This window comes from Rhinoderma darwinii, chromosome 4 (assembly GCF_050947455.1).
Source record: "Rhinoderma darwinii isolate aRhiDar2 chromosome 4, aRhiDar2.hap1, whole genome shotgun sequence".
NCBI classification, from domain to species: Eukaryota; Metazoa; Chordata; class Amphibia; order Anura; family Rhinodermatidae; genus Rhinoderma; species Rhinoderma darwinii.
The window spans coordinates 304,356,502-304,373,546 of record NC_134690.1 but is presented as its reverse complement, the minus strand read 5'-3'; the positions used below and the strand labels follow the sequence as shown (position 1 = coordinate 304,373,546).

At 40.3% G+C, this 17,045-nt stretch overlaps 1 protein-coding gene across 5 annotated transcripts in view; it reads left to right on the top strand.

Moving 5' to 3' along the window:
* SCAF8 (SR-related CTD associated factor 8) overlaps positions 1 to 17,045 on the top strand; it is a 272,897-nt gene that overhangs the window by 122,202 nt on the left and 133,650 nt on the right. For 3 of the 5 annotated variants that reach the window (XM_075862688.1, XM_075862690.1, XM_075862689.1), the window contains 6 exons: positions 2,643 to 2,799; positions 4,758 to 4,912; positions 5,202 to 5,346; positions 6,074 to 6,142; positions 8,549 to 8,749; positions 9,185 to 11,445. In XM_075862688.1, the coding sequence (XP_075718803.1) occupies positions 2,643 to 2,799; positions 4,758 to 4,912; positions 5,202 to 5,346; positions 6,074 to 6,142; positions 8,549 to 8,749; positions 9,185 to 10,809 (2,352 nt within the window). In that variant the 3' untranslated portion in view covers positions 10,810 to 11,445. Of the gene's footprint in view, positions 1 to 2,642; positions 2,800 to 4,757; positions 4,913 to 5,201; positions 5,347 to 6,073; positions 6,143 to 8,548; positions 8,750 to 9,184; positions 11,446 to 17,045 lie in introns of those variants that run through there. The other 2 variants (XR_012883211.1, XR_012883212.1) reach the window with 1 other exon arrangement.

Here is a 17,045-nt window from a genome sequence, read left to right as displayed (position 1 = left end):
CGCGTCCGTATAGATCGGAACGATTAAAATATTAACGTTATTGTTATTAATCCAGCAAAGTGAACGGTGCAAAAAGATGCCACAATTGCTGTTTGTTTGTCACTCACACCCCCCCCCCCAAATAATGTAAACAAAAATCAGCAAAAATAACAAATGCTCCTTTTTTTTAATGCGGTTTTTTCATTTGATTAATTTAGAAAACGCCTAAAAATATGCATCAAAAAATGCTTTAAAAAGAAAAAAACTCAAAACACTTGTACATTTCAATATCTGTAACCAAGTCAGCTTAGGTGACCAAATAAAAATTAACTTTTTATAATATCAAAATGTAAGGGTACACATAACAAACATCAAATACAAACGGCTAGACTATGCACGCTTAGGATGCACAGCTAGCTCAACGCAAAAAAGTAAATCCAACGCTCTGAACGTGTTCATGAAGTACAGTCCTAGCATAGGCAGCAAAAACTGATCAACTGTGCTGCCGAAGTTCAAAGTGCAACAAACATAAAAAGATGGTAGTAAAAGGGATGGATCTGACCAGACTTCTTTCTAAGCCACAATAGACCAGGACGAAGAGAAAGGGGGTAGCTCTTACTGGCAGAGCGTAATATTGAAGTACGATAAATCCTTACAGCAGGCCTAGGGACGCAGAGAGATGTGGACTGTCCTATGTTCACCCCAACAGCTGGAGAGAAACAGACCAGATATTCATTCCTCTTACTGACCCTGTCCACAGTGCAATGAGCTATCCCTTCACTAATCAAACCCTAAGGGTATGTTCACACGCAGTGTTTTCATGCGTATTTCAGGGCATTTACGCCTCGAAAAACGCCTGAAAAAACGGAAGTTGAACACCTACAATCATCTGCCCATTGAAATCAGTGGGAAAAACAGCATTTAGTTCATACGGGGGCGTCTTTTTATGCCTCTATTTTAAAAATGAAGCGTAAAAAGACGCTCCGTAGAAAGAAGTAGCATGTCACTTCTTGAGGCGTTTTTTGGAGCTGATTTTCCATTGAACACTATGAAAAAGCCTCAAAAGAAGCTCCAAATTAAGAAGCTTCATTTTCAGCTTCAAAAACGCCTGAAAATCAGAGGCTGTTTTCTCTAAAAACAGCTCCGTATTTTCAGATGTTTTTTGTTAAGCGTGTGAACATACCCTAAGTGTTCGCAATGCGTTTCTCCCCATGTTCAGAATGGGAGTCATCAGATATGAAACAAGCACCTACACTGACTATAGAGGAGTACAGTGAGGATTTAAAAAGTACAAGCATAAGTGGGCAATCCCTTATGTACATTGGAACCATATATTCGTCTCGCAGTCGTCACATCAAAAAGATAGACGCTCTCACAGTCGTAAACAGAGTGGTACATACAGTATGTATGAAGGAATTTTGCAGCAGACTTTTTCTGCCTGACAAAATACTCTGTGTGAACTAGTCTTAATTTGGTATTGCGGATAATCGTATTGATCGTCAGAATAAAGTTAACATTTGGGGAATCGTTGTTGTTTTTTGCATTCCACACCACAAAATTATTTTTAACCGTTTCTCAGTACATTATAAGGTACATTAAATAGTGCCATTAAAAAATACAGCTCGTCCTGCAAAAAGCAAGCTCATATACGGCTATGTCGATGGAAAAATAAAAAAAGTAATTACTCTTGGAAGTCAGGAAGGGAAAAATGAAAATGAAAAGATGAAAACTAGCTGTGGTAGGGAGGGGTTAAAGAGGCTCTGTCACCAGATTTTGCAACCCCTATCTGCTATTGCAGCAGATAGGCGCTGCAATGTAGATTACAGTAACGTTTTTATTTTTAAAAAACAAGCATTTTTGGCCAAGTTATGACCATTTTTGTAATTATGCAAATGAGGCTTGCAAAAGTCCAAGTGGGTGTGTTTAAAAGTACAAGTCCAAGTGGGTGTGTATTATGTGCGTACATCGGGGCGTTTTTAATACTTTCACTAGCTGGGCGCTCTGATGAGAAGTAACATCCTCTTCTCTTCAGAACGCCCAGCTTGTGACAGTGCAGATCTGTGACGTCACTCACAGGTCCTGCATCGTGACGGCCACATCGGCAGCAGAGGCTACAGTTGATTCTGCAGCAGCATCAGCGTTTGCAGGTAAGATCGACTTACCTGCAAACGCTGATGCTGCTGCAGAATCAACTGTAGCCTCTGGTGCCGATGTGGCCGTCACGATGCAGGACCTGTGAGTGACGTCACAGATCTGCACTGTCACAAGCTGGGCGTTGTGAAGAGAAGAGGATGTTACTTCTCATCAGAGCGCCCAGCTAGTGAAAGTATTAAAAACGCCCCGATGTACGCACATAATACACACCCACTTGGACTTGTACTTTTAAACACACCCACTTGGACTTTTGCAAGCCTCATTTGCATAACTACAAAAATGGTCATAACTTGGCCAAAAATGCTCGTTTTTTTAAAATAAAAACGTTACTGTAATCTACATTGCAGCGCCTATCTGCTGCAATAGCAGATAGGGGTTGCAAAATCTGGTGACAGAGCCTCTTTAAATGCAGTAAATGTATTTTGTAATGAATATTAATGGGTTTTTTTTTTTGTTTTTTTTCTCTAAAGCATTTATTAAGCATATTTTTAATTGTCTCATTATCCTAGATCGCTTGGGCTTTAAATAAAGGAGTGAAAACAGAGTACAAGCAGTTCTGGGATGTGGAGCTTGGCGTCACATATATACCTTGGGAGAAAGTGAAGTTGGATGATTTAGATGACTTTGCAGAAGGTGGAATGATTGATCAGGAAACTGTTAATAATGGTAACAAAAACGGTTTTCAACAGTTTCGAGGCTATGGGCACCTTTTGGGATCTTTATTTTTTTTCCATTGAAATTCATTTATTGAGCGATAAAAAAAACACTTTTGTAATTGACATTAAAAAAAAAATCACTGTTTCACTTCTGCAGCTTCCATGTATCACAATACATAGAAGCTGCAGAAAGCCATTCTGACCCCAATCAGTACAGTAAGTGAACTGTACTGACGACTTGTGCTCCTGAGCTCGGTAATGATCAAGTCAAAGTGGATCCACTTTTATAAAAGTCAATGACAAAAGTGATTTTTATCACTAAATAAATGCATTTCAATAAAAAAAAAACAGTGCCCCAAAGGTGTTCATATCCTTCACGTTAAGTTTAAACAACGTCTTTTTTGTTGTTGTGGAAAATGTATTATGAGCTAGTTAATATATGAATTATTAGAACTGTAGCGCTAAGATTGTGATTGCAGACATACATATTTCTGGGCAAGTTGGTGCTCTTATTACTAAACATCTTCTGTGGGCTGACCTCGTGGTAAATTACCAACATTAGTAGAGCAGTCAAAGCTGCACGAGTACGCCAGCCTCACGGTATGTTCACATGGCTTCCGTACCAAGCAGAAAAATACGAGGCTGATTTCAAGAGTAAATGTAAACCAGGCGTTTTTGAGTCTGATTTGCCAAATGTTTTTGAAGTGTTTCTTCAAATCTTTTTAGGCATTGTCCAAAATCTGCCTCAAGAAGGGACATGCACTTTTTTTTTTACGAGATGTATTTTTACGCCGCGTTTTTTGAAACAACGGCGTAAAATTATGCCTCGTATACACTACCCACCTTTTAACCAATGAGAAGCTGTTTTCAAGGCGTAGTTCGGAGCATAATGCTGAAAAAACTCTTTGTGAACATACCCTTAATCTGGCTCTCAAATCCTTTCCCTTCACCATGAATACAGACAGAAGGGAGGGATAGTGGCTTGCAGAGGGACTGCAGTTCGAAAATGTGTCCTTAATTTTTTTTTATCAGGGACTCCCCCTTTTAGATAGGACCCACTGATCGCTATTGGTCTGGCTCCCATGGCAAACAGCTGATTTTGCTTTGGGAGCCGCAGCCAGCCAGACATTTCTGCTTCAGCAGCCATTGCAGTTGAAATGTAGTATTACATGGTAGTCATTGACATGAATTGATGTTCATGTATTAAAGAGCGACTCGGATCATATAGACAGAGGTTGTCTTCATGAAACAACCCCTTTAACTAACATGCTTTTACCAGTCGCTGGTTTAATCTTTAGACTAAGACTATGTTTACATCTGCAAGAAAAAAGGAGAAATGATCCAGCGCTGTGTCGGGATAAAAAGGATACGTGGATCCCACTTTTATTGGCAATAGAAGATATAAAATGTAGAACGAGACGCAGTCCCAGGATGGTTGATGGTGCGGGCGTGTGCCCGAGCCTACGCGTTTCAAGCATCCTGGGACTGCGTCTCGTTCTACATTTTATATCTTCTATTGCCAATAAAAGTGGGATCCACGTATCCTTTTTATCCCGACACAGCGCTGGATCATTTCTCCTTTTTTCTTGCAACTTCCACCGTGGGCCGTCGCGGAGATCCGTGCGAGGTGTCAGGCTGGGACGCAGGATTTGGTGAGCTGGAGGCTTCTCCCCATTTTTTCTATGTTTACATCTGCATTTGGAGCCTCTGTTGCACATTCCGTCTAATTTGGTGAGAAAAATAGCGCTGCATGCGGTGCTTTTTCTCCCATCAAAACGCCTGACATTTAGACAAAACCCGACATTTAGTGTGACAGATCCGGCAATACGTCGTGGCTACTATTATAAAGGGAAGCAAAATGTGAACAGAACCTAATATAAAATTTGAACAGGCTCAGGTTTGAAATAAAGTGTGTGTGAACGTGTTCAGATGGATCTTTCTTAACAATATACCTTTTGTGCATTGCAGAATGGCAGACACAGAGGAACACAGAGCCTGTAGCAGTGAAGGAGTCTGCACCCGCTCCTGTTCCTACGACTACTGTTCAGAGTCCAGTGGTTCCAAAAACCTCAATAATAACCACTCAGACAGAGGCATATAACCCACCTGTTGCAATGCTTCAGGTGAGTAAAGCACACGTTACACTGCTCACATAGTAAGCTCATCAGCTACTTTTTGATCGTGGTTGCCAATCAAACAGTAAATGTGAGTATGCAAAAGCTTTCTGGTTTTATTTCACTTTTCCAATGGAGCCTATGTGCTTGTTAGTTATATGTACTTGTCCCTGCAGTTATAGCCCATATATATTATTTTTCCCTTCTGTCACAAATTCACAATTGGATGGTTTTGCATAGTTTAAATGAAGAGGAATGAACCTTTTTGTTCCTTCTTTTTGAAATATATTGTAAACAGATTCCTGTGACACCAACTGTGCCAGCTGTAAGCTTGGTACCACCTTCTTTTCCTGTGTCCATGTCTGTGCCACCACCAGGCTTCACTGCTCTTCACCCTCCTCCATTCATGCGTGCCAGTTTTAACCCTTCTCAGCCTCCTCCAGGTGAGCATCATTTTAGAGAGTAAATGTTTACACGTCTTGTAGGCTTTGTATTTTGAAGGTTTGGTGTTTATTACTGAAATAAATATTATAATAAATTATTTCTAAGGCCCCGTTTCGCGTTCGAGGCTCCGTTAAAGGGCCTCCGTCACAGATCCATCAGGGATTACCGGAAACAATATTGCAGCATGCCCGATGGAAAGACGACAGAACTCATTACATTCAATGGGTTCCGTCGGCCGCTGGCCTCAAATAGATTGTTTCTTTTTAATTACAGTATTATTATCATGTCTTGTGAGCGTCTTGTGAGCATCTACCTTTTAGAGAAGATACACATCTGTGTAGGTATTTTCGTTGTTCTGCTCCGTCAGAAGAGCAGAACAACGAAAATACCAGAAGCTATGTTTCCATTGTACGACGGACACCACCGACAGCCAACGGAATCCATTTAATTTAATGGTTTCCGGAATGGTGTCCGTGGTTTTACCGGCGTGCTGTTCTATTGTTTCCAGTATTTTCGTCCGGTTCTGCAACGCCCTAACGGAACCTCCAACGCAGATGTGAACAGGCCCTTAGGGTAACATAATATTTTTAAGTAATAAATACAGTGCAAAGGTCAAACAGCCTAACCCAGAAATTGTTTGAAATACAAATCATTATACTATATATGCAATCTGCTTTGTGTCATGTATAAAGTGTATTTTATGACATATTAAATTTTTCATTACAGGCTTTTTACCTCCACCTGTTCCACCACCCACTATTCCCCCACCGTCTATTAGATCAGCTATTCATACAGGTAAGGCTGTATTGTACATACAGATGTATGTATAAAAGTCTGGACACTTACGGCAGGAGAATGATATTTAATTGGTCCAGGGAAATTATTCAACTGCTGTGTGGATAAAAAAAATGCCCAAGGGGTTTTGTTTTGCCGCCTCCTTGAACAAATAGCCATATCTGATCTAAGTCGAATTTAAAGAGGCTCTGTCACCACATTATAAGTGGCCTATCTTGTACTATCAAGGCAAGTGTAATCTCGCGAGATTACGATGTAACCTGTCATTTAAATGAAATTACGCTTGCCTTGCTGTAAATATCACACAGACGATACAGAAGTGTCAGGATTGTGAATAGACATCGCGTCCTGGCTGAAGGTAATGTATATTAACTGTCAGGACACTTGAGTAACGTTATAGTGTGTTTATATGGCTGCACATAGCGATATAGCTAAATCGCTATGTGCTGTGTAAATGAATGGGCAGAAGTGTATGAGGCTGCATAAATATAAAAATGCTCATAACTTGGCCAAAAATGCTGGTTTTTGAAAAAGAAAAACGTTACTGTTATCTACATTGCAGCGCCGATCACCTGCAATAGGAGATAGGGATTTGAAAATCTGGTGACAGAGCCTCTTTAATGTTGTATCTAAGCCTGTCCTACTTAACTTTGGCTGTACCTTCTGGGTCATTGCTGGAAAGTAAATCTTCCACGTTTTCTTGTAGGCTGCCACAGCTTTTCCTCCTCCTGTTTTTGCTGTATTCATTTTTCCCTCTTCCAGTGCTTGCTGCAGAGAAGCATACCCATAGCATGATTCTGCCATCATCTTTCTACAGGCAAATTTACACCAATATTCGTTCTATTTTCTTATGATTATTTTCTTAACTCTTGGCAAACTCTGAATTACCTTTTATCCAAAGTTATGTAGCTCAAAGGCCATTCCAGAGATCCTCTGATGCTACGCTGCAGCTGAAGCCGCTGCTCTGGCCAAAAGTGAATTTTTAGTTTTTGCTGTGTTACACTGAGTGTAATTCTAGGGATATTGAGTGAAGAAATATTCTTCTATCCATCCCTGACTTCATGGTGTCAACCATTAAAATGTCACTGAAACACATGGGCCACATTTAATTTTCAGTATATGCCGGATTCTGGTGGAAATTGCACAGGTTATAAATTGCATTTAAAATTTCTCAAAATTTGTCTGCTCAATTCAAATAAGAAAACTATTGAGTAAAGCAGGAGTAGTCAAGCTGTGAATGTTAAAAAAAATATTAACAAATATAAAAACGTGCAATAATATGGCTGCTCGTAGCAGTCTTAAAAAGAAATTCAGTCAGACAATTCCAAAGTAAAGGGGTTTGGGCCTTTTAATAAATTAAGAGCCATTCTCGTCATCGATCAATTCTGTGAGTGAAAAAGGCGGTCATTTTTTCAGTAATTAGATATATAAAGGAACGAGGGTAATGATAATGTGTTTAACAGTTAGAATGAAGGTAGATCGTTTGTAGAGGCTTTATCTGTTGATTAGTATAAAATAAAAACGCTGCAGTTCAGAATAACCATGAGTGGGGGAGGGTGAACATTTTGTACATGTTTATACAGATTTATCATTTACAATAGAATTTACTTGCTAATAAACACCTTAGCAGTACTCTTTGAAGCAAGAACAGAGGAAACGTAAGGAAGAGACTCTAGCAAGAGGGGAGTCTGTCAGTGAAAATCAATCCTGATCACCTGATCTATTCTTTACAGTACAACACCTTGAAATAAGGATATGGTACTACAAAACCCATTTCATATGCCAGTTATCTCGAAATCTGTCATGTGAGGTGAGCTCTTGTTGTGACAATATGACTAAAGTTTTCCACGGGACTTAGAACTAATATATCAGCCACAAAAATAAAAATATTTTTTTTTAAATTCTCTTAAATTGTCTTACTAATACTATAAGAGTAATAAAAAAAGGTATTTTTTAAATAAAAATATTTAAAAAAAAACTTTAGGCTCAATGCACACTATGCTTATTACGTCTGTGATTTTGCTGCGCGGATCTTCGTGCGGCAAACCCGCAGCGTAAAGCAGTAGCAGCATAGTCCATAACATTACAGTAAATGTCATGTACACGCTGCAGTATTTTTATGCACGTAATTTGACCTGCGGTGTGTATTTTAAAATCCACATCATGTCAATTTATCTTGCATTTCCGCTTGCGAATTGTACTTGCCTAATACTAAGGAAAAACACACCAAAACCTGCAGCATGAAAACTCATGAATTTACGCATTAAAACTTAAAAACCACACCGAAAACTGTGTGATCTGGTGCGGTATTTACCTGCAATTTTGCTGCGGTTTGGGTGCGCATTAGACACTATGTACTGAAGTTCACATATAACAAAATGTAATCTTATTTTTTATTTTATACAGCCCTGGTTCCTCGACACCCCATGTCTACAGACACCATTAAAGAAGTGTCCTATAGCAATTTGATGCTGCCTATACATTCAGTTGTAACCACTTCACTATCTACACCATCTGTCTTTAATCCTTCCTCAAGTACTCAAGCGGACCAAGAAGAAAAAAGGGCACTTCTTGCAGACCATATCATCAAAAGAACTGCTGCCAGTTGTAAGTCTGCATAATTATGTTATGTTTTTTATTTTACTGTAATACGTAGCTAGCTTATTTGCATATTTTATTTTCTTCATTATTATTATTTTTTTAATCAATGATCACCTTTTTACATTTATTTTTGTATTGGTCAGAGCTCTATTTCTCTGATTAAGAGTTCTATATCCATATTCCATAATTTTTAACTTGGATCCCTGCATACATTTTTATTATTGTGTTCAATGTATAAACAGCAAACAGTAAGCCCCTAAGCTCCCCCTAGTGGCTGCTTCCGGCAGCCACAATTGTATCAATAGTATCAATAACTGTTTGTCTATGTCTGGGGGTTACAAAAATACAAAATCAGAACAGGATATTGGACCTACACCTGCATGATTTTAAAACCTGGACATACATTCTACAATATATTAAACTATTTATTTTATTTTTCAGCCACACAAAGTACAGTCATTAGCAGTACTGGGATCTTAGGAGTGCAACCACAACCATCTGTTACAGCACCTGTTCCATCTTTGGCAATGGGTGGAAGAATAGCAGCCATGCCATTTTTGGATATTCGTCCTGGTTTACTTCACCAATCAGCGACCGCGAGATTTGCTTTAATAACTCCAGCGATGCCCCCACCACCACCACCACCAAGGAGCATGCTGCATCCAGCACTTATTGATCCTACTTTACATTCTCTTCCTTTCACACAAGGAGAGATTTTTCCCCGTCCTTCTATTCCATCTAGACTAAATAACGATAATACTCCTACTCAAGGAGAAGGTGTTGCCCTGCAAAGCAGTAACATTCAACAAGAAGGAGATCAAGACTACCGCTTCCCCCGCATAGAGAGTCGTGAGACTATTAGTCAATCTTCTGGAGGTGAAAAGAAAAAAGAGGGCATGCCATTAGTCTCTAGCCAGGAAAATGAAGGTCTGAGCTCTAAACAGGATATTAATGTCAGACATGTAGAGGATGACCATGAACCACAGGATATGGCTGTTGTTGATCCATGTGAGGGTCAGGAAAAACTTCTGACAGGTTCTATTGTAGGACAGTTCTCTCCAGAAGGTGCACGTAAAGGTGAAAGGGAAGCCGAAATGCACTCTTTTGAAAGTATGAGAGGTCCTGGCCTTCATTCTTATGAAAGCAAGCTTAAAAATGAACCTGATTCTCATGATGTTCTTACAAGACCACAATTAGATACCAGACAACATTTTGGCAGCCCTCCAGCAGATTTATTACTGCCCTTTGGGAGACATCCGCTTGAGATAAGAGAAACTTTTGGTAGACCCCCACTAGAGGGTAGAGATCATTTTGGGAGACCACCCCCAGAGGGAAGGGACCACCATGGCAGACCCCCCGTGGATGGTAGAGATCATTATGGGCGCCCAATTTTAGAGGGTAGAAACTGTTATGGACGTTTACCAATGGATGGTAGAGAAAATTTTGGAAGGCCTCCTTTAGATATGAGAGATCATTTTGGAAGACCGCCATCAGATATTGGCAGAAGGGAGCAGTTTCCTAAAGATAAACCATGGGGTCAGAGAGGCGATTTTGATGACAGACCACACCCTCCTTTCCCTGGTTTTGGTGGTCCGAAGGGCTTTCCAGATGACAGACCTCGTCATGCAAATTATCGGCATGAGCACAGGAATGCACAAGGTTGGAACAGAGGATTTGAATCTGATGCAAACAGGGATTATGATGACCGCCGACGCTCTTGGGAAAGACATAGGGATAGAGATGATCGAGAGTTTGGTTTCCGCAGAGAAATGAATGGCAAACGATTTGGAAGAGAGAGACAATCCAGCAACTGGATGCCACCTCAGCCGCACATTTTTGAATATTTCCCAGAAGCTACTACCACCGATGAAAAAGCTGATGAGATGTCTCAGGTAAATGGTGAAATGCCAGAGACTGGTAGTCAACAACAAACTGTTAAAAATGCAAATGATCCTGAACTGTGTGAAAAGGCAACCCCTGACAAAATGAATGAAGAGAAAGATGCCATGGAGGCTGAAGTAAAGAGTCAACCAGTGGTTGAAAGCACAGAAACTGAGGGGACATAATCATCACTCAGTAGGTAAAGATACCTTTTGTAAAGTTGTCATCTCTAAGTGATAGATAAATGGCTGACTGGACCTTATTACTTTGCCTATTGTCAGCCTGACTTAAGTTAATCTAATGTAACTGTTCACGTTTCACTTAACTGAACTGACTTGTATAGACTGCTCTTAATCTGAACATGATAGGTAGAGATTTTTTATTTTTAAATTAGGAGTCACAAACATTTGCCCCACGTGCTTTTATCAACAATTGAAGTATTTGTGAAATGTCCAGCAAAAAGACTTCCTATGGAAGAATTTCAAATTTTTACAGCTTTTGGTGGGTTGAATGTTGGGATTGGCTGCATTTCAGGCTGCTGCTGATTTTTAAAGTCTAGATAAAGCTGTGATTCTTTTTATGTTCCTGCAAAGTGGTTTAAAATTAGTTTTTGGCAGATCGCAGTACTAAGATGCAAAAGTGAAGCAAGACATGATGAGGTTTGTAAAGTCAACACCACAATCCATGTAATAACCCAAAGTTAAGTGTCTGTGATTTGTTTCTTGTACTGCAGTGAGTAAAAAACAAAAAAAAACAACCTGAAAAGTATGTTAAATGTTGGGTGCATTTTGTTTTTAGATCCTAATAAAACATTTGTTTGATATCAGTGTTCCAGGTATTGTATTTTTTTTAACTTACTATATGATAAAGTGGTGATTTGCCTCGTTTTAATGTTGGCTTAATCATTCCCATGTTGCTAATGCGGCATGAACATGGTTTCATTGCTTTCAATTCCATCAATCTAATGTACATGATTAATAGCGACGGAAAAATATGCAGAGTTCGTTTCTTTCGTGATAAATCTTTTCCATTTTTACTTTGGTATTTTATTTTGAGAGCACCATTATGGATAAACATAAGGCGGTATTTAAATGCTGTTTGTATTTTTTAAAATAACATTCTTGTGCCGAGGCATTTGAGACATCAAAGAATTTGCCTTAAAAAAAAAATGTTATCAAGAAAATTGATCATGGGTAAAGCATAGTATGTGGATGTTTTAAGGCTGGGCTTCAAGACTTTTCTTTTTTTGTTTAACAACAGTTATACAGCTTTTTAACCCCCACCCAACGGGCACATTTATCACATCTGTAGAGTAGAAAAGCTGGCCGCCTTGCCCATAGAAACCCATCAGAACTAAGATTTCTTTATTGTTTTTTTTGTTTTTTAAATGAATACCTGTCATTTTGTTGTATTCAGGGTGAAAACAGTATTGTGGCTTTTTCTAAAGGCTATATACACCATTGCTCCGATATGTCTTAAATTAAATCTTAAGCAACTTTGCAAATAGCCTTAATTAAAAATATCCTACCGTTTTGGTTCTGCTATGCAACTCCATGGTAACAAACTACAAGCAAACCCTGTGTAGTCTGATCCAGCAGTCACTCGTCCCTGCATCTGTTATCTACTTCTTGCTAACCTACTAAATGTATGTTAGAAAAAAGTAAGGGACAGATAGAAGTGGAGTATTGCTGCAGGATCACACTCCACGCGGTTAGTTTGTAGTCTGTTACTTAGAGACGCATTGATCGGTATAGGAACTCTGTACACTAGAAGGATTTTACCAATGTTAAACATTGATGGTATGTGGATTAGATATGCCATCAATGTCTGATTGATGGGGGCCCTGCTTCTGGAACCGTGGCTAATCCCGAGTATGAAGGATCTGGACCTCTTAAGTTTCCTCCTGATGCAGCACCAATCTTGACTAAGTGATGTGTTGTAAATTGCAACACAGTCCCATTCAACTGGCAACTAGTGGGCAGTAATGCTTCGTCGGAAAGAATCCAAAGAGACCCGTCCCTTTCAATCTTATAATTAGTCGGGTTCCGAGCGGTAGAACCCCAACCAGTCAAACAGTGATGGCATATTTGATATCAATATGACATCTATGTAGGTTGTCAGAAACCCCTTAACTAGCATTTGTAGGTCTTATTGAGAATAAGACATTATACTTAAAAATTGAGGTCCAATCCTGCATTTAGATCACCATTTTGGTCCAGGTATTGGACCCTTCGTGGTTAGACAACTAAATATATATTATGGCTTGATATATGGCGAGCAGTGTGATGTTATTACTACACATGGAAATTAGACATATTACTTTACCAGAAATTGAACATTTCCATGATGGTAAAAGCACCTTTAGTATGAGGATTATCTCATACAAGTTTTTGCTTTATTTTAAATTGAAACCTTTGTAATAAAGTTAATGTTTAACCCCTCCTGTAAATTATAGCTGTGAGAATCTGTTTTCTATATTTTTTTTAAGATCTCTGTATTTTACAGCATTAGAATTTTCTTTCCCCTTTGTAGCAGCGTTTTGTTTTGTTTTTTTAGATAATTCCTTAGTATTTTAACCCCTTAAGGACGCAGCCTAGTTTGGGCCTTAAAGAGGCTTTGTCACCAGATTTTGCAACCCCTATCTGCTATTGCCCAATGAGTGCGGCAATACCCCATTTGTGGTGATAAACTGCCGTTTGGGCCCATGGGAGGGCTCAGAAGGAAAGGAGCGCTATGTGTTTGTTGAAGTCCAAATTTTGCTGGATTGGTTTTCGGGTCGCATCTGCAGAGCCCCAGAGGTATCAAAGCAATGGAAACCCACCAGAAGTGACCCCATTTTGGAAACGACACCCCTCAAGGAATTCATTTATGGGTGTTGTGACCATTTTGACCCCACAGTTTTTTCACAGAATTTATTTGAATTGGGCTGGGGATTAAAACAAAAATATTTTTTCCTAATAATATGTAGTTTTTGCTGAAAATTTCTTATTTTCACAAGAAATAAAATACCCCATTCTGTTGCCCAATTTGTCCTGAGTGCGGCAGTACCCCATTTGTGGTGATAAACTGCCGTTTGGGCCCATGGGAGGGCACAGAAGGAAATGACCACCATTTGGCCTACTGGGGATTTTTTGGTGCAAAGTCATGTATGCAGAAGCCCCTGAGGTACCAGTACAGTTGAAACCCCCAAGAAGTGACCCTGTTTTAAAAACTACAACCTTGAGGCATTCATCTAGAGGTGTAGTGAGCATTTTGACCGGAGACATACACCCCATAAACTGTAATGTGGGTTCTCATGGGTACGTCAATTCCCTACATGTGGCTGTAATCAGCTGCCTAGGCACGCAGCAGGGCTCAGAGGGGAAAGACGAGGTGGGATAAGCAGTGCGGAGTGCATCAGGGTAAGTAAAACTGGCGTAGATTAAAAATCAAGGGATGTATGATACATTTTGAAGCACTCTTTCATACGAAGCCTTCGTTTTTCGGGACACATGTCACATTGATATATCGTGTCCTTCCTTATCCCCCTCTTATAGCAGACTTTGTACCTCTTTTGACTATTTCCTTTATTGCCAGTTTGGGGAACTTCTCCTGGAAAGTGTTGCCCTGGTACGATGCGTGTGGCCTCGCCTCCAGAAGTACTGGGTGCCCCCCCTTCTTGGTCCCTAAAAATTAGTTTCTTGATAACCACCTCTTGAAATTCCAGGAAATTTCCCGTCTGGCCTGTACATAGATGTAGCACGTACACATTGTACAATGCCATCTATATGAGGTGCCCGGCCAACTTCTTATACCACACCGCATTGCGCTGTAGGGCTTCAGGACTTGAACTGACAAGTCCACCCCTCCGATGTACCTTGTAGTCCAGGATGCAGTCTTGTTTGGGGGTCTCTGTACTGATACTTCGTACTGGTACATGGGTACTGGTGTGGCATCTCTCATGTCCTTGTACGTGACACACAAATCCCCCATAATTTTTGCCAGGGAGGGGGGGGGCATTCTGGGGGCTGAGCACTGGTGTCCTTCCCTTCATATATCCTAAATTTGTAGGTATACCCTGATGCACTCTCGCACAGCTTATACACCTTCACGCCATACCTTGCCCTCTTATGAACCCTTTAGGTGATTCACGGGAATTTAGAGCAAAGTAGAGGTGAAATTTTCAATTTTTTTGTCAGAAAATCCTTTTTATACCATTTTTTTTTTATAACACAAAAGGTTTTACCAGAGAAACGCAACCTAATATTTATTGCCCAGATTCTGCAGTTTTGAGAAATATCCCACATGTGGCCCTTGTGCGGTAATGGACTGAAGCACCGGCCTCCGAAGCAAAGGAGCACCTAGTGGATTTTGAGCCCTCCTTTTTATTATATAATACTAACTAATTGCCGTTAGGCAAGAAAGCCCTGTTTTCCAACTGCCATGAAAAAGAATAAATAAATAAAGTAAATTCTTTAATGTGCTATATATAGCAATAGGACAGACCACATGAAAGTTACAATTATCACTGCTTGAGTGCCGGGTAAACGTATGCAAGACAGCTGTCCATGCACTAGTGTGACACACCTATGAACCAACGTGCCACGACCGCTAACTTAGCCGTCAGTGATTATGGTGTGTGATTTCGTTTAGCCAGCAAGCAGGAATTAAAAATTGAAGAGCCCCCCCCCCCCCCCGACATGTTTCGTTACTGCTGTAACGTCCTCAGGGGAAATGGGGCTAATGGCGACGCGCCGGGAAATCCTCCCCTCTTGTAAAGTCCGTATAAACTACCAATCACCGAGAGTGAAAGAATACCAGCCTCCACAGCTGATCCGTGGACCAATAGGAGATTGTTCATGGAGCCAATCAACCCGGGAGAGGTGCGCAGGCGCACACTTGCCGATCGGGAACATAGTCTAAAAAAAGGTCCTATAGTGATAGAATGACTATACAGCGTCTATGCTGGTACACTTGAGGACCGCGCATGCGCAGTGATACAAAATCACAACTTAGAGAAAAGTAAGATAAGATTAGAGTGTTAGTGGAAAGTATAAAGTAGGCAGTGACGCCTCTGCATGCATAAATGGATAGGACTTAATTTCGCTAAACCGAAAGGCAACGGAGCACCGTGGGTAAATGATATAAGAGAACCTAATCATACAGCAGGACCTGTATGATTGTTCCAAGATAGGGACAAACATATGGTCTCCACTTTATTAGGAGATGGAAACATGGACCAATAGGAAGCGGTAGTGTGCGCAGGGCACATACATATCATGAGGGACATAGTCCAAGGAATTAATAGTTTGTGGACAAATGCACAGCGTATGCAAGGATCACGATAGAAGTGACGCATGCGCAGGTAGATGATATCCAGACTTAGAGTAAGTCGGGTATGAATTCAGCGGACTTGTTTTACTTGGGCTAAAGATGTAACCAAACATCGCAGTGCCCGAGGCAGAACGAGACGTAAATAATGCAATTAATACATTAGGGAGCATAAATAGATAAATCTCCATTTCACTCTGCATCGGAATCGGATGCGGATAGGCTACAGGGGTTTCAAAGTCCATTATGTTGACTAAATGTCAGATGGATATCAATTGCAAATATTGATTCCAAATTTTGAGGGGAGAATATGTTGGCCGCCATAAAAATGTGGTCCTAGATAGTGTAAACTTTTTGACAGAAACTTGTGAGATTTACTAAGGTATCCATAATTCATCGTCATGAACAGGTATCTGGCTAAACTATCCACTCATATATCAATAAATCAATAAATGTGTGTAAACACATATAGGAGAGAAGCCACAATACGCATCAGGGACACGTAATCAAGAGCTCCAAATTAAAAAACAGAAACAGCATCAGAGAAAAGCAGTGAAGGTGAACCCCTCATTCAAGCCCTGCGGGGTCACGGTGCCGAGCCGATGAATCCACCGTGCCTCCTCTTGTAGGAGTCTCCGATCTAAGTTACCCGCCCTGGGGCCCAGTTTGAGCTGGACAACACCCCAGAATTGCAACAACCGAGTATCACCCCCATGAAATTTATGGAAATGCCTGGATAGAGTAGTATCTTCTTTATTATTGATGGTACTCCGGTGTTTGGAGATTCGTCTCCTCAATTCCTGAACGGTCTTGCCCACGTACAACTTAGGACATGGGCATTTCGCTATGTATATAACTCCACTAGATTGGCAATTGATAAATTGTTTAATCTCATACAGTTTGCCATCCACTGGATTAGTGAAATTCTTGACTGTTGGCATGAGAGGGCAAAAGGAACATCTGCCACATGGATGAGATCCTTTGACTGATGATTTTAGCCAACTAGATGGAGCACTAGATCGTCTAGAATGATGGCTATGTACTAGGAATTCCCGCAGGTTTTTCCCCCTGCGGTAGGTAATGCTGGGACTCGCCGAAATTGCATCCCTAA